This window comes from Perna viridis, chromosome 6 (genome assembly GCF_037379345.1).
Source record: "Perna viridis isolate PV_CMFRI_1.1 ecotype Kerala chromosome 6, ASM3737934v1, whole genome shotgun sequence".
NCBI lineage: Eukaryota > Metazoa > Mollusca > Bivalvia > Mytilida > Mytilidae > Perna > Perna viridis.
The window spans coordinates 44268347-44295237 of NC_142450.1; the positions used below are offsets into that span (position 1 = coordinate 44268347).

General features: G+C 31.8%; 1 protein-coding gene across 1 annotated transcript; it reads right to left on the bottom strand.

The window, feature by feature from the left end:
• Positions 1 to 5156: 5156 nt before the first annotated feature.
• Positions 5157 to 22728, bottom strand: LOC148615184 (cryptochrome-1-like). The gene is made up of 11 exons (XM_088589838.1): positions 22391 to 22728; positions 17186 to 17294; positions 15563 to 15705; positions 13493 to 13677; positions 13102 to 13190; positions 12648 to 12788; positions 11949 to 12119; positions 11352 to 11492; positions 9055 to 9206; positions 8423 to 8625; positions 5157 to 7612 (listed from the first exon to the last, which is right to left on the bottom strand). The coding sequence occupies exons 1-11, from the start codon at positions 22558 to 22560 to the stop codon at positions 7431 to 7433; spliced, it is 1686 nt and encodes a 561-aa protein (XP_088445964.1). The 5' UTR covers positions 22561 to 22728; the 3' UTR covers positions 5157 to 7430.
• Positions 22729 to 26891: the final 4163 nt, after the last annotated feature.

Genomic DNA, 26891 nt, shown 5'->3' on the forward strand with positions numbered 1-26891 from the left:
GACCAATTGAAATTAAACGTTGTATGAATGTTCCTTGGGGTATACTGCATAGAACTGATGTGGGGATTTTTGATTCGTCAAAAAACATGGCAGATGTTACTAAAAATAGAACATAGGGGTCAGACAGTAGTTCTTCACATATACATGTATCTCCTAAACCATTAGGTTAAACCCAATCCTACCAGATAAAAGTGTTCAGCATGATGAGATCTATCTGCAGTCAAATTTTCGTTTTTAATCTGTTCTGCCACGTTGGAGTTATTGCCCTTTTTCAGAGTTTTTTGCTATTTCTAATGTTATTTCTTTCAAAAATCTTCTCCTCTGACACTATTTTACCAATTGAAACAAAACTTGGTATAAGTGTTCCTTGGGGTATCCTGCATAGAATTGAAGTGGGGTTTTTTGATCCATCAAAAAACATGGCCACTGTTACTAAAAATAGAACATAGGGGTCAGGCAGTAGTTTTTCACATATATCTCCAAAACCGTTAGGCTTAGCCAAATTCTTTTAATTGCTGAAATAATCCTTATATTTAGAACTACAAAAGTCTTCAGGCCTAAAATTTTTCAGACGCCTTCTTATAAGAGTTATTGCCCTTGACAGGGGAAAATGACGGGTTTTTTTTTTTAACAGTTTTCAGCCAATGTCTTGAAAACTACGATAAATTGAGACTTTTATTTACTGAAATGATCCTTATGATAAGTCCTATCTAAGTTTTCTTGAGTCAAAATTGTTGGACAACTTCTTGTTTGATTTATTGCCCTTGAAAGGCAAAATTCAACCAGGTAAGTGATTCAGGCTCCTGTGAGTCTCTTGTTGTTTTAAAGGGCATCCTTAACAAAATGACATTTGGATTTTTGATCTGTTGTCAAGCATGGCTGGTGTTACTAAAAATTGAACATTTGGGTCAGACAGCAGATTTATCCAAAACGGTTAGGTTTAACCAAAATCTGACGGTTGAAATTATTCAGCATGAAGATATCTATCTGTGGTCAAATTTTGGTGAAAATTGGTTGACCCATGTTGGAGTTATTGCCCTTTTTGGGAGTTTTTTTTCTGTTTATGATGTTATTACTTTAAAAATCTTCTCAGAAACTGCTCCACAGAATTCAATGAAAGTTGACATTTTTGTTTTATAGGGTGTCCTTAACAAAATGACGAATTTTGATTGCTGAAAAAACATGGCTATCGTTTCTAAAAATAGAACGATGGGGTCAGACAGCAGATTTTTGCATACATCTACAAATCTTTTAGGTTTAGCCAATAGCTTTCAATTGCTGAAATGATCCTTATTGTAAGGCTTACAAATGTGTCCAATGAATCAAATGGAGTCAAAATTGTCTCACAACTCCTTGTTAGAGTTATTGCCCTTAAATGGCAAAATTTCAACCAGGTGAGCGATTCAGGCTCCTGGGAGCCTCTTGTTTTAGAATGATGAAGCTGTGTTTAAATTGTGTATATATTGGCCTCAATGCCAAACCACGTTTTAAATATGCTTCAGTATAAATAGACAGTTAGTATACAAATTACTAAACAAACACATGAAATGTCATTGTAACAAAACATGTATTAAGTTGACTTTCTTCATTAATCACTGTATTATAATTTTGTGCAATCCTGTGATAAGGCTTGGTTATCTATTTGAGAGTCTCTTAGTTAAGGTAAACCGATTCACCTCCTTTTAGGTCAAGTAAATAAAATTGATCTCCCTTTATATTGATATTGATAAAAAAAGGCAGTTGTTGGATTGGAGGAAATTTGGGCAATTGGAAAGATTGAACTTCTTCCCTCTTAACATCTTCTTACACGTCTGTAAGCACTTGTTTATATTAATTTTGTGTCACAGCTATACAAGTTTGTAATCAGGGAGTACAAAATAAAAAAGGTGAGTTTTATTACCTTATTTCTTATTAGGTATGGGAGGTAACTCTCAATTCCTTAAATTGGGAACGTTTTAGTTTTTTGGATTATTTTTCAACACAAATTGTAGAGCTGTAGATATATATGGTAAAAAAGGGAGGGTTGATGACAAATTTTGTGTGTGCTAAATTTAACATTAGATTTTTGCAAATTAAATCAGGACATGACTGAGTTATTTTTTATTTTCTTTTATATAGTTTTCTGTTATTTTCATGAAGGATTTTTAAGTTTCTCACAGTAAATAGTTCAAGAAATGTTAATTATGTAGAAAAAATTCTTCCTGCAGGAAGAGCTTAAATACAATAGTATACATGTCTACTTAGATTAAACCTTATAGATATAATTGTTGATCATTGTAAAATGTGGTAAAGTACCCTCTATTCTGTTATACGGTAGCTTTCCTTGTACATAATTGATAGTGGAACATTAAAACATTGCATTTTCAACATATAAGCAACTCTTAAAGATTGACTCAAATATTTTTTTCTAAAAGAATTAAGAGTTATTCCACTTTTTCTAGATGTTATTTCAATGTTTCAAACACCCTTAAGAAACAGCAGTTAGCCATGACAGTTTAGTTGTATTTGTTTAATTTAATTTCATGATTAAATCGATTTTGTATGTAATATTCACATCAATTTAATAAATTTATTTTGTGAATTTTAGAGGTAGAAAAATAAAGTGATCTTATGGGCTGTTTTCAGTGTTTATTTACCTCTTAGTCATATTTTAGCAGTCCGTACTGGAATGTTCAATATTGCAAAAAAATTCTCAAATTGTATACATAAAATTCTACAGTTAATACTAAACTTCATTGATTACCAAAACAATTAATTTTCAGTTCATTATGTCATGTATGTCAAAATCAATTGATATGATTAGGGGTATTTTTATATTTTAAGAGTGTGTTTGGACATTTTGAAGAATTTCAAATAACTTGCTTTAACTGTGTATTTATATATTATGGTATTAACATTCTCAAATAATTTTGTATTGATGGTTAATGTACAACTTGGGTAATTTCTGTCCTATTTCTTCTAATTTGATTGATAAAGTTGTTTTCAATAGGTTAATTATTTGTATTGTTTTTAGCTCATCTGGAGGAAGGCCATGTGAGCTGTTGCCATCACTTGGCATACGTTGTCTTTAACAATTTTTCAAAACTTTTCTCCTCTTGACATTATTTGGCCAATTGGAACCAAACTTTGTATGAATGTTCTTTGGTGTATCCTGCATAGAACTGATGTGGGGATTTTTGATCCATAGAAAAACATAGCTGCCATTACTAAGAATAGAACATAGGGGTCAAACTGTAGTTTTTTGCATATATCTCCAAAACCACAAGATTTAGCCGAATTCTTTCAATAGCTGAAATGATCCTTATTAGTAGGAATACAAGTCCTCAGTGATAAAAGTTGACAGACGACTCCTTGAAAGAGTTATTACCCTTGAAAGGGGAAAATTACATGTTTTTTTGACAGTTTTCAGCGAATATCTTGAAAACTATGATAGATAGAAAGAAACTTTCAATTGCTGAAATGATTCTTATTATAAATCCTACCAAAATCTTTTTGAGTCAAAATTGTCGGACAACTTTTTAAATTTATTGCCCTTGAAAGGCAAAATTCAACCAGGTGGGTGATTTAGGCTCCTGGGAGCCTTTTGTTTTATTTTTTTTAATCTGTTGTAAATTTTGTCAATGATTGGACAAAATAAGGGCAAGCTATTTAAAGAGGTATTAATGTTATTTGAAAGGTAAATTTTGAGGTACTTTACAATATGTTATTAGGTAGATAGTGATGTTTATGAATCAGAGATAATGGTTAATTATAGTGCTTAAGTGGTCAGTATACTGTTGTAAAATATGCCGATATTAATCATGTTAATGTTTTACATTGTCAAATCAAGCAATAAATAAATCTTTAACTAAAGTTGTATTTTTTGTCAGACTGGCAAATTAGAACACAATTTCAGCAGTTTTTCGTTTTACTTTTTTTATTTTTCTCTGTGGTCTAGAAAAAATTTATGCAAGTGGCTTCTTACAACATAATAGCCCTGGTACATGTAGACAGTTATTTCAATTTAACATTGTAAATTATCTCACTTTTTTCAGACATTTTAGGTGCAGAGTGCCTCATTTTCCCTATTACTGCTCAATATTTAAGTAAGATTAATAATTTCAGATGGTGTTAACCATTATAAACTTGGTTTTTCTCTTAATTTTCTCATTTTTTAGACCAGGATATTCCTATTTTTAGTGCAGTTGGACCAAAGATTCCAGTGAGCTTATGCCATCACTTTGCGTCAGTCATCTGTCGACTTTTCACATTTTGCTTAACTACATAAAAAGCCCTAGACTAATTAAATAATAGTATATTTTGTGAATTTGGTTTGAAATGGGGCAAATATGAAACAGGTAACTCAACATATTGTCCTAATTTAAACAGTGAAATAGCCTTACTGCCCAAAATAAAAAACCAGTCATTAAGGTAAATATATTAGCTATTGATAAGTCATTGGACAGACATGTTAAAGATATAGCATTACAATAAAAAAATTCTGTCAGGTTCTTTCTACCAGTGCATCTGGTCCACGTTCCTAGTTTTTAGTGGAGTCAGGATTGATCATTTACTTTATTGTGTATTATTCTGTTTATTTCATATTCTTTGTTACTTGTGTTTGTCTATTTTCCCTGTCTAGTCTTCTGTGTGTCTATTTTCTCTGTCTTTGTCCATACAAATTATTCTTTTGAATACCACTCAAATCTTGGTTTCCTTGATCAAACTTTCTCAAAATAAAGAGTGGCTTGGCAAAGGTCAAAGGTGGAAGTAAAAATCCTATAAACAACAGAAGAACAAGATTTTACAAAATGTGTACATATCTAATGACCGTCATTAGGTAGAACTGTTTAAAATGTGTACATATCTTATGACCATCATCAGGTAAAACTATGTAAAATATGTACATATCTTATGACTATCATCAGGTAGAACTGTGTAAAGATTGAAATAATAAAAAGTATCCTGTCTGTGTGGGTGTTGAAGATATCATCGGAAATTCTGGATGTTGTTTGACTCCATTGATACTTAATTATCTAGACAGCTTAAACACAAACGTAGGAAATGAATTTGTATTGAGAAATCATTAAGGTTCTGTTCACAATGCAGAATGACTAATGAACCATTCTTTAGTTGGATTGGTCTACAGAGTCCATCCAATCATTACAAGAAAAACATTTATGTTGAATAATTTTATTAAAATATAACAACTTATTATCAACATATAAAACACTGAAGGAAAAAAGAGAATGTATATATTTCAGACAATAAAAAAAAACCCTGGTATAGAAGCATAAAATACAAAGGTCTAGGCCTGTGAGGGAAGTGTTAACATAGTTAAAATCAGCAAATGTGTAAAAAGGAAGATTTTTACTAGAAACTACCCTTTCTAAAACAATATCCCTATTAATGTCATGAAATTAAGTTCAAATGTTTTAAACAGCTTTGCATTTATAGATATCAAAAACATTTTCTAAGTAAGTTAATAATTTATAACTTTTTTTAGTTTTCTGATGTTATATGAAAAAAAAATGTTTCAATCTGCTCTGTTAATAGTAGAAACATTGCCACAGGCTTGTACAGGTATAGTGAATAGGAGAAGTCTTGCAGGGTCTAGTGAAACCTTGCTTCAGGCTTGCAAGGTCTAGTGAATCATGGCCAAGGCTTGCAAATGTCTACTGAAACATGGCCAAATGATTACACAGGTCTAGAGAAACATGGCCACATGCTTGCACAGGTCTAGAGAAACATCGCTACAGGCTTGCACAGGTCTAGAGAAACATTGCTGCAGGCTTGCACAGGTCTAGAGAAACAAGGCCACAGGCTTGCACAGGTCTAGAGAAACATCGCTACAGGCTTGCACAGGTCTAGAGAAACATCGCTACAGGCTTGCACAGGTCTAGAGAAACATGGCCACATGCTTGCACAGGTCTAGACAAACATGGCCACAGGCTTGCACAGGTCTAGTGAACAAAGTAATACATTAAGCAATGTCAACCTACAAGTCAGACTTTAGTTAACCTTCAACCTTATCGGGAAAGGAGAATGAGTTCTTTTAAGTCCCGATACAAACAGTAAAACATACCAGTTTGGTTCACAGAAAACAAACTACAAAAAGTGGTGCAAGACATTGTACAACGTATAAAAAATGAAATATGAAACTATTTTGTACATCGAATTTGAATATCGCCATTATATTTGTATGAGCACAAGACCGTTATTTCCACATACATTCTTCAAACCTAAAAAGATATTCTAGCAAGGACTCCCTTCAGTGTACGTGTGCTCGTAATATAAACTATATTTCATTGTTACATTAAATCCAAGATAAGTGGATCAGGCATGAAGACCAAAGACTTATATAAACATATTATTTCACCGGTTCAAATAATGACATACATTTCTACAGGAGTTCCTGTAAGTATGAATAAACTAGACATGAACAAATGATGTCACCCTATAAATATTCTTAATGGGATGATTGTGTTTTATCTTGAGCAAGTCTGCCCATTTTTTCTTTTACCGGGAATAGATTTTAGATTGAAGTTGTTAAGTAAAAAAAAAGACATTAATAAGAACGTTGTATATTTGTTTCCTTTTCTGTCCATCACAATTAATAAATCTATCTGATTTGAATACCATATTGATATTAAAAGGTAAACTGATACATAAACAAAACAATGTTATGTACAAAGCTGTTGGTACACCCACCCACCCCCACTTTTAACAGTGAATAATGATATTTACAGTCCATTCAAATAAACCAAGCAACATCTTAAGAATTATGTGTACATACACAAATACATGAGTGTATAATATAAATATACAAGCTACATTACCCACAGTTTACTTGAAATAAAGAAGTGAAACAAAGATTTGCAGATAAAAGTGTAATAGAATTTCAACTATTACCACTATTCTGTGTTTTTTTTACTACCTTCATTGATATGTCATACTAAGTACATCATTGCTTCTCCATGTTACAGAACTACTTCTGAGTTAAAGTGTTTTGTTAATATCAGTATCATTGTATGGTAAATTGTTTTAGGTATGTTAGTGAACAACACCTGATCAAAACTTTACAGAACATAATGAGATCATTCTTAAACTGTTGTAGTAGTAAGCTTTACTCATATTTTTAGCAAATACATAAAGTCAATGTCAGGTATTGACATTCTTCAAAAACAATAACCTTACATATATTGCATTACATAAGATTATAGACCTACATTTAACCTCTGTCAACCAGTGTGGTATAAGCTTGTCAAACTACAGGTTCTATTCCTTTAAATACATTGTCAAACATTAAATATCATGAAATTAATTACAGTCATGAGTTGGGATAGCACTTATCACATTTATGACAGACTGACAGACACTGGATGTCCTGGACCCTTCCAACATTGAAGGACCATCCTTCTTATTACCAGTATTGATCATTTTGATTAGATTCAGTTTGTGGTAACATTAAAACCTCTGTATTGCTGTGGTTGGTTATCTTCATCAGAAGTCTGACTGTGTGAGTAGTTATTTCCACCAGCTATCATGGCCATCTTGGAGAAATGATTCCCTGACTGATGGTTTTTACCATGTTTAACAAACTCCTCATGTAGAGGCTTTGGAATGGAAGCAGCTGCAAGGATATAATAAAAATTAGTTAAAATCTAGACTATGTTAACTGAATAACTACAATAAGTGAATTACTTTCATTGGTGGAAATGTAATGTAGTTTTCTCAATTCTATCAACTGTCTTGATTCTGTCTGCAACGGTTTTCTCTGATTAAGGATGGTTTGTAAGATCTGACTTAGTAACATCTTCTTCTGTAAGTATATCTCACAAAGTTAGAAAATCCCTCAATATACTGAAAGATTACTTACCAGTAAACTTTTGACACCTGGAGTTGGCAGACCTATTTCATTCTATGTTGACGTTTCTGACCTTCATGACCTGACAGAATGCTTACCATCAGATTACTTTCTGTTCGCTTGACCTTTTAAGAATCCTAATATTTTCCCTTAGAATACAGCTTCCAAAATCATGAAAGATGAAATCTGATTGGCTGATCAGAAAGGTCATCAGAACAGAATGTAAACTGAAATATTGTTCAATCCTGCATGCAGTGACTGAATGGAACAATTGATAGATCTAATTTTAATTAGATTGGTATATTTATTTCATCCTCTCAGAGTCGACCTTACTGATCCTGAGTGACCTTCATGTACTGACAGATTACTTACCAGGTGATGCTCTCAAGGCTAGGTGTTGATAAACCTGTTTCATCCAATCAGAGTTGACCTTGCTGACCCTGAGTGACCTTCCTGTACAGACAGATAACTTACCAGCAGACACCCACAACACCAGGTATTGGTACACCTATTTTATCTTCTCAGAGTTGACCTTCCTGACCCAAAGTGACCTCCATGTGCTGACAGATTACTTACCAGCAGATGCTCTCAAGGCTAGGTGTTGATAAACCTGTTTCATTCTCTCAGTGTTGACTTTGCTAACCTCTGCATGATTCACCATAGGTAATGGATAGTCTTTACCAATGATACATTTTGCAGCCTTTTGAACATTTTCAGGAGCATTCCATGGTTCATAGATATACTTAGGTGGAAATCCTTTCAGAACTGGTAAATATTTTCTGCAATACAAAATCCACTACAAAATACATATCAATTACAATTTAAGACTAGCTTTACTATAGTTACTATAGTGATTTTTTTGATAAATCAATGAAAGCTTACTGTGAATAATTCTAAGTTGTAATATAAGAATAATCTGCTTTGGTTCAGGTGAACTAATAAAGTACCATATTACCCAATAACTAAGTAAGTCGTCCATGATTAAGAGAAAAAATCATTACCCACTTGGCATAAACTAAACTTATCTAATACAGATAATACTAACACAGTACTGGCCACATGATTAACATGCATAATCTCATATTTCAGTTATTATTGCTGGTGCATTATGGATTTGTTGAATGATAAATTTTCTTTGGATTCTTCAATGAACAAAGTTGTTGATTATTAAAGTCTGTAGAAAATATTTCCACAATAAAATACAGTACCTGATGAAATCCCCACTAGGATCAGCCCGCCTTCCAAATCCTACTGGACAATAACAGTGAAAAAACTGCTGAAAAAATGAGCTGCAAGACAGCCACATCCACATTCCAGCATTAACACTCCAATCAGCATCTAACAGTAACTCTTCAAACACCTGAAATACAAAGTACATGTTACCATAAGTACAATCCCATCTAAGTAATGGCATTACAAAGATCTGAAATACAAGTACAAGGTATCATAAGCACAATCCTATCTAAAGTTCTGGCATTACAAAGACCTGAAAAACAAGTCAACAGTATCACAAGTACAATCCTTACAAGGCAATGGCATTACCAAATCAAGTCTTGAGTAAGTGGGATAAATTTCTTGATCAATATAATTAGGTGTCATTCTGGAAATGACAGATCAATAGTATAATAAGTATTAATAGTTCCTATTACAGACAAGTTCATGAAATAGGATCAGCAGAGACAGTTTAAATCAACAAAATGTTAACTCTTTATTGAGCTGGTCTAGAATTTGAAAACATTTTTATTTGAAGGAGCTTATATTGTAAAATTTAACAAATGGGCTTTGTTCTCACCTACATCACAATGTAGGTTTTGAAATGATGTTTCATATTACAAAGCTGCTTCAAGATAAGGTCTTTGTAGGTATATCACGCTTTACCAGAGGAAATCTGAGAATTAATTCGTTTTTATAACACAGATCAATAAAGTAGCGGTATAAACCATCAGTGTAGCCTTAACAATCAACATCATGCTGGAGATTACAGTAAAGATTACCATTTGTCATAAATAGGTTTATACTTTATCAGACTAGAGGCTCAAGAGAGCCTGAATCGCTCACCTGGTTAACAATTTGCTTAGTTGAAAAACTTGAGGAATGAGACAGCCTAAGTTAAAATCAACTAAAATTATTCATAGCATTTTCATGACCTGAACCAGAATTTTGCTAAAGGCTATGACCCTTAAGTTCCATTTTTAGTATAGGCAGCCATATCTATTCATGGACTAAAAATCACAACAGTCATTTTGAGCACAATACACCAAAGAACTATTATGCTTATTTGCATTCAATGATCTTAAATGCTTTTAGAGAAGATTTTCAAAGTTGTACATGTGAAAAAAAAAACAACAAAAAAACTGTTTCAGGGGTCATAACTCCTACATTAGTCAATGAATGGTTTTGAAAATTTCGGGATAGGACCTTCTCTTGATGCTTAACAATTTTACCCGCGCCAGAAATTTGCTAAAGGCAACGGTTTTTGAGTTATTTGCAAAAAAAACTGCCATCTGACTCCTATGTTCTATGATTTTTCATGAATCAACAATCCCAACTGTCAATTTGTGTGGGATACCCTAAGGAACATATATGTCAACTTTCATTGAATTCTGTGAGATGGATTTTGAGAAGATTTTCAAAGTTGCACATGCGAAAATACAAAAAAAAACTGTTTCAGGGGCCATAACTTCTACATCAGTTGACCAATCATTTTGAAAATTTTTGCATAGGTCCGTCTCATAATGCTGAACAATATTACCCTGACAGAAATTTGCTAAAGACAATGGTTTTTGAGTTATTTGCAAAAAACTGCCATCTGACCCCTATGTTCTATTTTTAGTAACGGCGGTCATGTTTTTTCATGAATCAACAATCCCAACAGTCATTTTGTGTGGGATACCCTAAGGAACATAAATGCCAACTTTCATTGAATTCTGTGCAATGGATTTTGAGAAGATTTTCAAAGTTGCACATGCAAAAAATGCAAAAAAAACTGTTTCAGGGGCCATAACTCCTACATCAGTTGACCAATCGTTTTAAAATTTTGGCATAGGTCCATCTCATGATGCTGAACAATAATACCCTTGCAATTAATTTGCTAAAGGCAACGGTTTTTGAGTTATTTGCAAAAAAACTGCAATATGACCCCTATGTTCTATTTTTAGTAACAGTGGCCATGTTTTTTCATGGATGAAAAATCTCAATAATCATTTTGTACAGAACACCCTAAGAAACAATCATGCTGTCAGTCCAGTAGTTTCAGAGGAGAAGATTTTTTAAAATTTGTCCACGACGACGACGAACGCAAAGTGATGGCATAAGCTCACTTGGCCTTCGACCGGGTGAGCTAAAAAAAAGGCCATGTTTACTTGTATGTATTGAAGTTTGCACTTTCTTCTGAAAAGTACAATTGATTAGAACCATATCTTCATTTAAAACTATGTCATTACCAGAAAACTGGCTGTAAACACTAATGTATATATAACACTGACATTTAACAGATAACACAAACCTTCATTCCTTCTTCCCAAGAAATCCAGAGATCACCCCTCGTTAGAAAACATGCCACCGAATGTCGTGCCAAATGGTGGATCCAGCCAACTTGCCTTAATTGGGTCATTATTGCATCAATCCAGGGAAAACCAGTCTTGCCCTGAGGATTTAAAGTTTAGTACATGATGATGATGAATATTTCAATTTTACAAAAGAGCATTTAAAAAAAGGTATTACATGTATTAGAATTTGCAATTATTTTGTATTTCAAAAACTGTCTAAAACATTGGTTTCTCTAACTTATTCAGCAAGTCTCACACTCAAAACATAGAAATTTAACTTTCAAGAGTAGAAATACTGTTCAACACTGAATGCAGTGTAAGATTGTATATTACAATAGTCATCAAAAATATCTCTTTTATAATGTGATTTTATCTGAAGTATGAACATTCGTATGAATCCCATGTATTTGATTAAATTAATAACAAACCACAATTACTTTTTTAGAGCTGTTTATTTTCTCAATACACCATTTTTCCTAAAACAACACATTTATTTCAATAAATTTGCATCAGACATGACTATCCTATATTGTAAAACTAAATCTTTAACTTACCTCTGCCCATTTGGCCAAAGCCTCAGGATTTTTATCCCAAGGAACCTGTACACAGATAGGATTATCTGCCATTCGGTCAAAGTTTGGATTATTGGTAGCAGCAGAGTAAAAAAATTCTCTCCACAAAAGCTGCCCATGTAATGATAAAGGAGGATCACTTCTTTTCTTAACCTGTAAAAAATATTCATTGAGAATAAATTTCAAAGCTATTCTTTCAATTTTTAAGTTGGGAGGATTCTCACTAAATAATTATTTTTAAGTTGGGAGGATTCTCACTAAATAATCATTTTTAAGTTGGGAGGATTCTCACTAAATAATCATTTTTAAGTTGGGAGGATTCTCACTAAATAATCATTTTTAAGTTGGGAGGATTCTCACTAAATAATTATTTTTAAGTATTCCGTACCCCTGCCTGAGTGATGTGTTTGTTGAAAATATCTGTTTTTTTAGAAGACTGGCATCACAAGTAAATATAAAATTGAAGCCAAATATCTGATAAAAACCAAAAACAAACTTTGGGATGACTTTTTAATGGATAAACTATCCAGGGATCAACAAACAGAAAGACTGAGGTTATGAAATCAACCAGTACAAGACAAGATAATGGCATTTTAATAATTTGTGAACACAAGAATTCAATCAAATAATTGATAAGTGTAAGAGACATGAACTTCTACAGCTCTATGGAAACAGTCTCACCTTTCTAAAAAGTTCTCTTAATTTCCAATAGAATGTCCTTGCTGACAAACAACCAAAGCGTAAATAAGGACTCAGTGCAGTTTGGCTTGGAAACAATGACTGTGTTGTCATCTTGGGTTTCTCAAAGCTTGCCACCCATGCCTGCAATAAAATTGTTTACAAACACTTATTCACAGGTGTTGGTGTTTTATTTATACAAATGATATCTTGGATGATGTTTTCTTGTTGTATTTTAGATATTGCTGATTAAACTGGTTTTCTAAGAAGGCATCAAACAGCTCCTAATTCAGTTATTATGAGTAGGGAAGTAAAGTAAGGTAAAATAATTTATTTAATAAATTAATTTATTGCATGAAACTTAATGAAGTTAAATTACACAGTTAAACCAAATCAAATCAAAGTGGTATTTTTTCACTTTGGACTTGAGCAAAATAAGTTCACTATGGTATAATACCTTTCTTTCTAGATGTCTTTCTAATCTAGCTAAAGCCTCTGTTTCACCACCTCTGAATATAGTTGGACCTAAACCTTCTGTATCAAAACCTATAATATGCAAGAAAATTATCAAATGTTTCTTCCACTTCGAGAACAGGTTCATATGGTGCAACAGTTTCTTGACACCAGGATTATATTCCTTCTTTGAATTATAAATGTACCAGTTAATCAAATTTAATTGATAATAGCTATCACTAATGAGTATTGCAGTGATTAATTCATGGAAGCTGATATCTCCAAGGAAAAATTCAATAAAATATACTAATGATTCACTGCATGATTCATTTCATTTGACATCAATAAAAACTGAACATTGTACAAACATGTACATATATGGGTGTTATACTTACCAAGTTCCTCCAGTGAAGGGACACCAAACTTATCATCATGCTCATCTGAGATAGGGGTCTTTGTATGCTTGATGTTGTCACCAGTTATTGTGTCCTCTGGCTGCTTTGGTGGGTCCATCTTGGACAAAATTGCCTGGAAACGTTTGTAAGTAAGTGGTGGTACACCGTTGTTGAAACTGATAATTCTGTAAAACAAGAAATTAAATAACATCAATTCAGAAATTATGGGGATCAGTTGCATTTTTACTAAAATGCAATCATTTTTGCAGTATCGAACAAAATCTGTACTGTTGAAACAAATATCATTTGCATCTTAATTATTGGCCTGCAAATAATTGCAGCTATTTCTGTTTGATTACATAAGATAAACAAAGCCAATAGTTTGCAGAACAAATCTACAATGAAATAAACATCAATAGTTAGTTACCAATGTACAGACTTGAACAACTTACAGTGATTAGGATTAGAGGGGCTGTGTGCTTTTTATCACATTCCTGCTGAAAATGTCCCATAAATATCAGAAATTTTTCCAAAGAATGTAAAAGAATGACCCACTGAAGTTCCGAAGATCATTAAATATGGCCAATTCTCAAACTTTCAATCCCAATCACTGAACTTATTTCCCATCAACAGAAATTGAATGTTGAATGTGAGCTATTAACTACTAATACTCTAAAAATCAGGGTCTAAAAGTAAACTATTACATTTTGTACATGTAGTGATAAATTAGAGTTGGAAATTATTACTTGCTAAAATTTAAGTCTTAATACTTTCTAGCTTTAAAGAAAAGAAGGTTTTTTAGATCAACAGATTAAGGAAGATGTCAAACAAAATGTAGACTAAAGTTGGTTGATATTTTTGACATAGTTAATTTTACACCTACTGCTCAATCACTAAAATAATACATCTCATGGCAGCAATGTGAAATGCTAAGAGCAAAAGAATTCAATATCCGAGAAAATTCTGAATTAAAAATAAATACTGAAATATCACCAATTATAAAATGTCCTGGTTTTCCATAAGAATGTTCCTTCAGCATTTTGAACAAGTTACATTTTAAATCAATATTCTAAAATCATGTTATTAGTAAAAGTGTACAATACAAATAAATATGTACATGTATGATGTACTAGTTATATATACATGTAGCTGTACAAGTTATACAAGTTAACCTTAAAAGACCTTTACATGACGCAAGATAATTTTCAGATTTACGTAGAAATAATGGAGTGTTAATTCTGTCCTACACATAATGATGTATAACTGCGTAATAATGTCATTGTTTATATCACTGTAATGGTTGTTAAAATGATATTTACCAACACAGTTAGTGTTTATTATATACTAAAGTTGTACAAGGTTTTTTCTCAAGCTGTACTATTTTTTTATTAAAGTAAGCCCGGCACAAGAACAGGAAGTTACATACATTGTCATACAACAAATAACCCAAACACACAACAAAAAAAAACACCATTGCTTACAATGTATGCCCAATTTATAAGGCTTGTTCTATTACTTGGCACTGAGGTAAGCTATACTGGTTGAGATAATTGTTAGATTGTCTGAATAGTAGCACCACACCAAGTGTGGATAGTTAAAGATAAATAATACAAGCATCTTTACTCGGGATAATTACAAATGTATCCAATGTACAAATGATCTCTTATGAACCTTTGATGGAATACTCAGCTCCTTTTTCTACACATCATTAAACCAGTCTGGGGAGTCTTAGTTATTTGGTGGAATGTTCGTCTTCTCATTGATTTTCAGAATATTGGGATTACATTGGGGAATGATAGTATTAAGTAATTAAATGTGGATGTTTTTTTTTTGTTTTCCACCCGACTTTAAACTCAGAAATAATCATGTGAATAATGTGTAACCAAATAGATATTCAACCTTTCTACAATTTACTTTACTTTGCTCTTTATTGGTACAAAAAAATAATCTTGAACTTTTCTACAGGATGAAAAGTATCTAAATGAACTCAAAACAATGAAGTACTTTACATCTGCCTAAATAAGCTAATAAACTAGTAACAAAATTTCTATAAAAATCATGGTTGCTTACTTTTGTAGATCATACAGTGTGTGGGATGTTCTTACAATAACTTCAACACCAGCTTCTTTAGCAAGATGTCTAATAGCTGCATCACGTTCTTTCCCAAATGGCTCCGGGTCTTCTTCAAACGACAAAGATGTTATGTTCCACTCCTACAAAACAATATATAGTTCATCAATATTTCATTTTCTAATATGTCTAAAGGTTAAATGAAAAAGTCATCCTATATCATTTGTGTTTATGTTTTAATGATACATACATGTAACATTCTCCTTCCAACATTGGCAAATAGAAATCTGTTCATTTAACTTTTACACTACAAATGTAAATTGACTTTAGTATCAAGTTCTAAAAGGAGCTGAATTACCAGCGGAGTTCTCCCATAGCAGCATAGTTAGTAGAAATGAATTATAAAGCTCTAGAAGCAATGGTGGCTTAAATTAGGATTAAAAGTATACCCAGTAATATTGTTTGCCTTTCTGATAATATTTTTGTATCTCATCTTTTTATTGGGAAAATATGCTTCATTTTACTTAAATTGGGCATTTTTTTAATTTGAAGTACATGTACATGTACAAAACTTTGAATAGATCAACTAGAGAGATAAATTTACTGATATATCCAGTGCTTTGAATACCAATTAAAATATAATTTATCTTATTTGCGTAAGTATTTTGGGAGAACAGCATTTTTTTATTGGTAATTCATGGCAAAAATAAAATGCTTTGCAGAGTGCAGTACTGCAGCTAGATATGCACACAGAGATCAACCCTGAACAAATATTTGACACAAAATATATAGAAATGAATTATAAGCTTACATTATTAAAAAACAAAACAAAATAAAATAAAATAATTCAACAAAAGTTAATGAAACTTTGTTGAAACTTTTTAAAGTTGATGTAGAATTATGGAAAATCCACCTTTCTATGACACAAAATCTTAAAATTTAATAAAATTTATGGAAATAAAAGGGAGCTGCAAGTGTTTTTGAGTTACAGTCTAAAAACATAAAATCAGCCCATTTTTGTAAAAAAAAAAAAAAATTAAAAATAAAACAGCAGAAATTTATAAAAATTCTAAAGGCAATTCACATCAATAGAAAGAAACATTTCACAAAAGCTTCAAAAATATTGGTTGCAGCATTTTTGAGTTATGCTTAGAGTGAACAAGGGACAGACAGATGGATGGAAGGAAGGACACCGGTATACCATAAAACATCCCAACTAGATAGACAGGCTGTACTTACTAATACTGAACTGTGCAAACTCATCAACACAGGCTTGTTAAAAATTGAAAGTTACATAAAAATGGGATTTTAATCACTTAGTATTTAAGTTTTTCACCATAATATACTTCTTTAAATAGGTTGGCAGTTCACAGTTTACCCTTCTGATATATATTATAAAGCAACATATGCTGTTTGAAGCAAATTCAGTACACACAAGCAAATATTTGATAGCTATATAAAATTCTGTAAATTACACTGTAACACATGTTTTAAAAACACTACTACAGTATTGTGAACATTTTGTACATTTAAGTAATTATAAAATTGTGCCCATCTTTAAATCATTTTATGCATTAGCACTACAAATACCATGAATGTCTAACATGATAAAAAGCTTCGTACCTTAAAAATTCTTGGAAATACATCTGTAGGTTGACCACGAATAACAAACAATCTAGAATTCAGCTTCCTCAAGGCTGCATCCAGATCTTCTAAACATTGTAGCAGAAATCTGCAGAATATGATTACATTTCAATGTTTTCAGTACTGGGTTTGTGTTAGAGTGACAAGTAATACATATTTTGGACATACTGTTACAGGTAATATCAAAACATTACTTCTTATGCTATGAAATAAAACAATAACAACAATTGTAAAGATGTAAGTTGCTGTCTGTCAGATATTTATTCCCTACTTTTAGGAGTTAATATTACTTTTAAAGGTGGAAGGTTCTTCACTTTCCCAAGTTTCAAGTCAAAGAACCACTTAAGGAAAACCAAAAGTATGGTGTCAATGAAAATAGTTGAAAGTGCAGGTCACCTACCCTAGTAAAGGCTAGTTATGCATGAAATTCCTAAGGATAGAGGGTTCAGGGCCCTAGACTTAGTAGACTCACATGAAATTTGAAGGACCCTGACCATTTTTACTTTAGTATAAACAATTTTAGGAAATTATATTCATTTAAAAAAAAACTTTACATGTACATGTTTATAATTTCTACTTAATTTCTGTTAAAATCATACATGCATTCATACATTTACATGTACATGAAATAAGAAACTAAAAATAAGTTTAATCTCTGCAGTCATAGTCCTTTTAAAAAAAGCAGTAATTTGAACAGCTATAAATTACACATGTATGTCGGTTATCTAAACATCTATTAGTGCTGTATACACAGAAAAATACCTCTATCACATGAATCCTATGATAATGTAGGTCAAGTTCAAGTTTAGGGTCTTCTCATTGATTGTAAGGCTTATTCTTATAGAGCAATAGTTGTCAAGCTTTCAGTTTAAATCATGATGATATGGATTTTAGTTCCACAGATAATTCCAATCAATATTTAATTTTGTTCTTGCATTCAGTATGTAAGGAAGAAAATTCAGTCTAGTACATACATGCCTTAGACATAGCATCTTAGGTCTTACCATGGTACACAAATTATATCAAGAGTCTTTAACTAAAAGACCATGAACAGTTGAACTAAATAATTTCTTGTCTACTTATATATTCAATTTGATTACTCCATACAATCAGACAATATAAACGTCAAAGATTTGGGGTAACATTTATACATGTATTCCCTATACATTAAAGGTTATGAAATTATAAGATTTCATGAAATTTAAAAATATTTCGCAGACAGTATTTCCAGTGATATTAGATTTTTGTAAAATTTTATTTCAAGAATACTTAAATATCATGAGAATTTTCTTAGCAAATCTACCTTTCATTCATTCCAAGTTACTGAATAAATGTCATTTCAAATTTCATTCAAGTATACTTGACTCATCAAGTCAATTTATTTGATCTCTCAATATACAGGTAATATGGTACAAAAAAAAAAAATTCAAAATGCTTTATTTACCAATTAAGGTGACTTTATAGGCAAAGCACTTACAGACAATCATTCATAACATAAGAAAGAACACATTAATAGACAGAAATGATCCCATTAGGTTCAATGACATTTACAACAAATTAAAACTATAAGGAGATGAGCTGAATGGTTACATAAACATTACTGTGACATTGACAAAAACACTTATGCTTCCAGGGGCACACCACGATCTCAATATAGAGGGAGACAACCCATATCAGTTTAATAATAAAATATCTCTTTAATTAAAGAGAGCATCTATAAGTTTATAGTGTATACATGTGTCTACATTGCTTAATAACCAAATACATGTAAATTTATTCCATCTCTATTGAAAGAGAAGTAAAATTTTTTAATTTTTTTATCAAAATATTAAGAAGGGGATTTCTCTCCTGTTCTATAGATTTACATTTGAGGAGGAAATGTATTTCATCCTCCACCTATTCATTGCGTAAATAACATAATCTCTTTTCAGCTTTCAATCCAATATATAGACCCTTTTCAATATTCACTAATTGTGTGATTGAACAAATGCAAAAGTACAGATGAATTAGGTTTTACATATGCAAATGATTTTCTGAGTTTGAATAATGCTTTCATCCACTTATTATGTATTTCCTTCTTGGCATTAGTGAAGGATCCTGAGGACGAGGAAGACAACTCCTAGAAATGTATATCTATTTACAGATTCTAATGCTTCACCATTGAAAGTAATGGAGGGGTTAATGTTCTTTCCTCCTTTATTAAAATCATAATTTTAGTCTTATTCTTATTAATATTCATATGTCAATCCTTAGGAAAATTTGATAGTTTGTTAACACATTTCTGTTTTTGATATTAGAACTACATGATCAGCATACAAGAGAACTTGAGGATCACAAGACTGGTCAAAATAGGAGGGAAGGATATATTAAATAGATTTGGGCTTCAATTATCTCTTTGCCTCATCCCTATATTGGACTCAAAAAATCTATTTGCTATGACGAACTCACTTTAACACATAATTCTACAAAGTATATTTTTTTACATGGATTAGATTACATGTATATTGTAAAATTTCAAACCAAGCTCAATATTTTGTAATTCATAAATACAAATACAAATACTTTATTGGCACAAACTCAATTACAGTGCATGGTTATGGCCTATTACAACAATAAATCTACATTACAGTGAAACATGATAAATTTAAGATATAACATTAAAATTGCTTAATACTTCTGTCATATTCAATATTATTGGAGGCTTATATCTCTGATTTTAAAGCAATTCAGTATAAATGACGAGGACAATCTCAAAATATTTTGTGATTTACTACATGTATTTAAAAGAATATTGATTTTGGATCCAGTATTGTAATCTGTAAAGCCAGGAAACAAAATATTTACTTCATCGATTAATTTCTGTCTTTCTTATTCATAATGAGGACAATGAAGTAAGAAATGTTCTTCATTTTCAACATGACTTAAATTGCATACCCTACACAAACGTCCAGAAACAGGTCAACCCTTTTCTATCGTAAGATAATGGGAGCTTTTCAACATTTTTGAAATAGCCACACATTGTGAAACATTTACAACAATATCTATATACATTGTATGTTGGTCTTTGTCCCATCTTATATGTGGTTCTGAAATAGTCTAATTTTGAAGATTGCAGTATTTTAGAGTTTTGTACTTGCAAATTTTGATCTATCATTCTTTGTTTTACACTTTTAATTTCTTTTTTGAAAGTCATATACTTATTGGAAATATATAAATATCCAGTCTATTTAGTAATTCTTTAGTGTTTTTTACAAAAGGATTGTGATTTTTAGTTGCATTGAAAATTCGATATGGTAATGCACCTTAAAAAGAATAGATGTCATCTAAATAATTTATAACTGAAATATGAATTAGAGTTTTAAGAAGGAACCAGGCTAGTTCTGCCATAAAGGCACCAATAGATGCCTTGCAATTAACTGTTACTCCCAAAATTCCTTTAATGATATTTCAAATGTAGATTTTCAAATGGGTCACTGTCATTTATGAGGCAAAATATTCCCCAAACTTCACTACAATATAAAAGAATTGTTGATGTTAAGCAATCAAAAAGTGTTTCCAATATTTTACACGGGCTGTTAAAAATTATAGTTTTCTTCACTTTGAAAAAGGCTTCTCAAGCTTTTTCCATTAAAGTGGTTATGGCTAAATTTAATTTTCCATTATATCTTAGTACTATTCTAAGTAGCAATATTGTTTTACTGTTTCAATAATATTATTATTATATTATTATATCTTAACTTATTTAAGAACGTCCTTCCATTTGAAATGAAGACTATAACTTTGGATTTATTGGCATTCACTTGAAGTTTCCAGTTTGCGCAATAAAAGAATAGTTCATCAAGACAGGTAATTTCCTGATAACAATAAAATGTCATCAGCATATATGAGGATATTAATAGATACATCACTAATGACAACTGGATTTGTGGAAACATAATTAGTTAAGTCATTTTCAACTCATCTATAAAGAAATTGAATAAAATAGGATTCAAGGCATCACCCTGTTTTACATCACGCTCTGATTTAAATGGTAGACTGATTCCATTGAAAAACTTAATTTTACCCTTACCCTACCGGTGCACCTGGTCCATGCTCCCAGTTTTTAGTGGAGTCTGAGTTGCTCATTTACTTTTGTTACTTTGTATGTATGATTTTAGTTACTTTATGTTCTTTGTTGTGTATGTCTGTTTTCCATGTCTGGTCTTTGTCCCTGGATTACATTCTTTTGATTACCACTATAACCTTGGTTCCCTTGATTACTCTTTTACATGTTGTATCAGAATACATAGAATGTATTATTCTATTTATATTGATTGGACATTTTTGATTAAGTAGCTTATAAAACAGACCATCTGGCCAAATGGTATCGAAGATCATTGATAGCAGCAAAAACTTTTTTATGCTTTTATTTGTAATTGTCAATTACTGATTGTAAAGTGAATATATGGTCGGATGTTTGACTTTTTACTTAAATCTGGTTTGATTTGAACTTATAAAATTATTGTTATTAAAGAATATAGGGAGTTGACCATTTATAATCTTATCAAATTATTTACCAAGATCGGCCACAGCTGATAAAAATTGCTCTATAATTTCCTGGGTCAAAGGTGTCTCCCTTTTTATGTAGGAGTACCAGAAAGGATTCATTCCAAATTTTGGGGAACTTCCCAGTTTTAAAAATGGTACTGAACAATTTATGCAGTGGTTGGATTAAAACTGGTACTGCTCTTTTAACCCTTTCATTTGATATAAGATCATATAATAAACCTAAATGCAATATACATGTATTGCCAAATGCTTTGCGAAAAATCCAAAAAGCAGACAAAGAGAGGTTTTGACATGTTTTCTAAATACTCATTTATTTTTTTAGCACAAACATATGATCTGCTGTGGTATTACTGGGCTTAGTCCAAGTACATGTAACTGTATGGTCTGGGGCATAAACCATACATGACACTACTGCCAGTACTGGTACATAAATATATTAATTCATTTAAATGGAACATATCGCACTAAATGTCAGCAACCAGTTCAGATGTCATGAATGGAATGAACATGTATGCTGACCATTTTTTATGATACCTCTTTCAAACGCGGACCTTTGAAAAGACACTCTCTAGAAAATGCGACCTTGAACTTGACAATTAGGGCAGCACCTTATGTAAACATAACTTAGTAGCTTACCTCCATTTTGCAATTCCAACTTGAGTAGATCCAGCAAACCATGGGTCTAAAATGTAAACACAACGATATGTATCAGCTCCCCTAAGTGCTTCTTTCAGTGCTGGGTTATCGTGCAGACGGAGTCCCTTTCTAAACCAATGTAAAATATGCTTCTTATGATTTCGTGGCATCTTATATCACTTAAGATTACAAATTAGGAAAATATGACATGTGAAATAAAACAACTATCACAAATCCAAGAAATCTTCCAATAATCAACTGATATTTCGGCTGTTTAGACTGTATATTTTTACACGCTAAGTACAACGTGACTGGCAATGACACAGTGGTAGATTTCCCGATTTTGATTGGTCAATCTATTTTTAGAATCACGTTGCAATCGGCAATGTTTGGAAAAATGAAACGCAGTTCGAATAATTAGTTAAATCATGCAAAAGAAAAGAAAATAGAAATAATGACGAAATTTATCAGTTGACGGTATAAAATAACCAAAACGATCCTTTAAAATTCCTGTACAGGAAAAACAAATGTTATTTCTATATGAATGAGGGCAATACCCACTTCGGCTATACCACTTACTCAAGACTAACCGCGATACATGCATAAATGAGTGCTATCAAACTTTTGAAAATGAATTGTCACAAAGTTTATTATAAACATGTGCATTAAAACCATGTACAAAGTTACAAATTCAGAAACCTTTAAAAGTTCGCAATGAGAAAATAAAAGCCCAAAAACCATGGGAACAGTTTATATATAGAATCAGAAAAAAATATGGTTAACTAACTGAAACGTAAATAAGAACATCAGTTTTTTTTTTAGAATGATGAAAAGGTGGCTGCAAAAATAAAAATTTTTTGGCAAACAACCAAGCCTTATTTTTAAAGAAAGGTAAAAAATGACGATGTTGTATCAGAAAATGAAGATGTTGCAAAATTAATATAATTCTACATTTATGTGAATGTAGCTTAAGATATAGGAAAACATTATAGTTTTGATAAAATAATCATCCTATACAGAAAAAAAGCAGATACATTGTTTGAGAAAAAAATGTTCAACCCACCAGCTATGATTAAATTAGCCAAAAAACAAGTTGACGTAAAAAAGGCTACATGTTTTAAAATTTCTGTAAAATTAGCTTAATGTTGTATAAATTCATCAATTATTTAGCCAATTACTATTTTTTTAAATTGAAACTTGTTCTTTTTCAGACAATAGACAATACTTTATTTGATATACCTCAGACACACAGGTATACAAGAGATATATACACGTAGAAACATAATCACAACAAACACAAACAACTATTTTATAAACCACATTCAAAGTATTAACAATTTTTACAAATATATAAAATTACACCACAGAAAACGTTGAAATCTTTTTATTAAATGAGTGAGGGCTTACATTTCAGTTTGACATAGATTAAAAAATCATGCATTGCAATCAATTTTTGTTTGGATGGATACTGCATATAATGACGATAAATATTTTTGCCTCTTCTAGAATTTCTCTTCATCGCCTGTTCCATTTCTACATAATTGGCATATTCGTTCATCTCGTGGAATTACTGACCATCTCCAAGTTTCAATAAGGATCTTCAAATTTGAGCATCTGAATTTAGAAATTAAGTCTACCTGCTAGTTGTAAGCATAGTACGTAATTTTCTTTGCCAAGCCTATGTAGTCATAAATTTTGAATAGAAGTTGACTAACGACTTGAGTTGCCTATGTTGTACAAACTGATCTGTCAATGGTACTGAAAGCATTGTCTTTAATACTTGCTTTTCTAATGAATGGTATATGGTTATCCAAAATGAACGATAATCCAGTATCATCAAAAATCGATTTAACATGGGAAATCCATTTGAATTTTTCTGGTTCTAAAGAATGTCATTTTCGCTAGCCTAACTTTGTACATGACTGATGATAGTTTTGTACTGTTTAGCTGAAGGTTGTTCCATAACATCCCTATCTCTACATCTGATACTAATATTCAACGGAAATCGACCTAATTCAGTCAGGCGCGGTATTTCGAACTCTCAAAATTTTCTTACAAAATTGTAAATGTATTCTTTCCATTTCAAAAGCATATAACAGTACTGGACTTGTTAATGAGTCAAAAATCAATTGGTATAAAAAAAAGCGCCTTTTGACAGATCACAGAAAATTTTCTTTGCATTGTGGAAACTCCCATAATAAATAAAAACACGTGTAAGTATGAATAAGCGTCTACAATATCAATATCTACGCCATTTAGTTTGAATTTGTGATTTAAAATTAATTTCGTTTTACTTTCACTGAAAACTACAACTTTTTTTTACTCGCGTTCACTCTTAATTTCCAGACTAAAGGGGGCACAGGTTACGCCTATCAACAAAAGAGCGAATCCTTTCCTAAAAAATTATTTAAAAAAACAAGTACAGGCCTGTCAACATTCATTCTATTCCTTCTAAAATTTTGAAAAATGCTGGCAGAACAACTTTTGATAAAGGTGCAATGGCGGACTATTCGGACGTGAGTTACATAATAGTGTAGGACTGATTTATATTGATTATGGATTGTAACATAATATTTGGATTGAAGATACACAAAAGGTAGTTGTAAGTTATTTACATTTAATCGGACTCTATTTTGTTTTCGTTGTCCAAAATGGCTGAACACAATTTAGTAAACAATAACACAAAGGATGTCAATTGTAATACACCTGTTGCAAACTCGATAGAGAGTGCCCGTAGAGTTTTATATGACAGTACACAATATAATGTACCATGTAACACTCCGGCATTAAACCAAATACCGATTCCACAACGTTTGATATTCACTGAAAAAAAAAAAAAAAAATTCAACATAAACAGTCTACCATTAGAAGCAGTTTCTAAGTGACATATATACGAAATTGAATAAAATCGATTCTATCCCTGCTCTTTTGGGTAACCTTGAAGCCTTGCCGTCTATAGACAGAAGACTCGGTGCAATTGAAAACCGATTTTCACGTATTGAGACTGAAATACTGCAAGTAAAAAGTGACATAAAGCAATTAGAAAACAGGGCAGCAGGATCAGAAATAAACACTACAAATATTACACAAAGGCTGAATATGGTCGAGCGGCAACGAGACCAAATGAAGTATGAAAATGACGAGTTGAGGGAACGGCTAGTTGATGTTCAATCTCGTTCAATGAGGGAAAATCTTTTGTTTGGGGGTGTTGAGGAGCACGAGAGCGAAAAAAATGATCCTGACAACATCAACACTGAAAACGTATTACAAAAAATTATTAAAGAAAAACTGGGTATTGATGATGAAATCAGGTTTCATGTTGTGCACAGGCTCAGACCAAGACGTGATCGTAAACCTCGTACCATTGTTGCGAAATTCGAAAGGCGTAAGGATAGAGACCGCGTTTTAAAAGCAGCCCCTGGTAAACTTATAGACTCTCCATATAGTGTCTACGAGCAATTCCCGAACGAAATTATGGAGAGACGGAATATTCTGTGGCCAGTGTTTAAAAGGGAACAAAGGATGGGGAAAAAGTTAAGTTTAAAGAAGATAAACTTTATGTAAATGGTCAAAGAATTTATCCCGAGGATGTGCAGCAAATGCAAACACAAGGTCATCAGTACAGCAGGGATACATTTAACGGTAGACGTGTGAACAATGAAAACATGCAAGCTCCTATGGACCATTTCCCAACACACACGCAAGGTGGAGATGTTAAAAACGGTTCCACATAGGACAGGCCAACAAGGGGACAGTTTGTTTTTGATCAATCCTCTGACAATCTTAAAATCTCATGTCTAAATGTTTGTAGTATAAAGAATAAATTGTTATTCAAAGAATTCAATGATATTATAATAAATTATGACATTTTTATATGTACTGAATCAAAAATTGATAATTTAGATGTGTTGAATTTACCAGAATGGTATAGTAGTTTTTCGAATTGTAGAAAACAATTTTCAAAAAAATCAGGAGGTATTACTGTTATTTTCAAAAAGAAGTTAAAAGATATACTTAATTTTCAAGATACTGATTGTGAATTTGTGCTATGGGTTAACATTGAAAATATTATTAAACAAAAACATTTACTTTTGGGGTGCTCTTATATTCCCCCAGAAAACTAAATATTCTTCATAAGAGTCTTTTGACCAAATTGAAGCAGAACTTTTGTCATTAAAAACTGAAAGTACTGTTACAGCTATGATTGGTGATTTTAATGCCAGATCTAGTACACTGGCTGATTATGTTGTACCTGATGACAATTTAATGAGGTTTTTGAGTATTGATGAAATAAATGATGTGCATAACTATTTGTATGAATTTCAAAAGCTGCAAGAAAAGGGTATACCTGTGGATAGAAGTAGTGAAGATAGAGGTCGATGTAGTAATTATGGTTATAAAATGTTAAATTTTTGCAAAAATAATAGTATTTTTATAGCAAATGGTAGAATTTGTGATGATGCAGGTATAGGTAAAGTTACATGTAGTGAAACTAGCATTG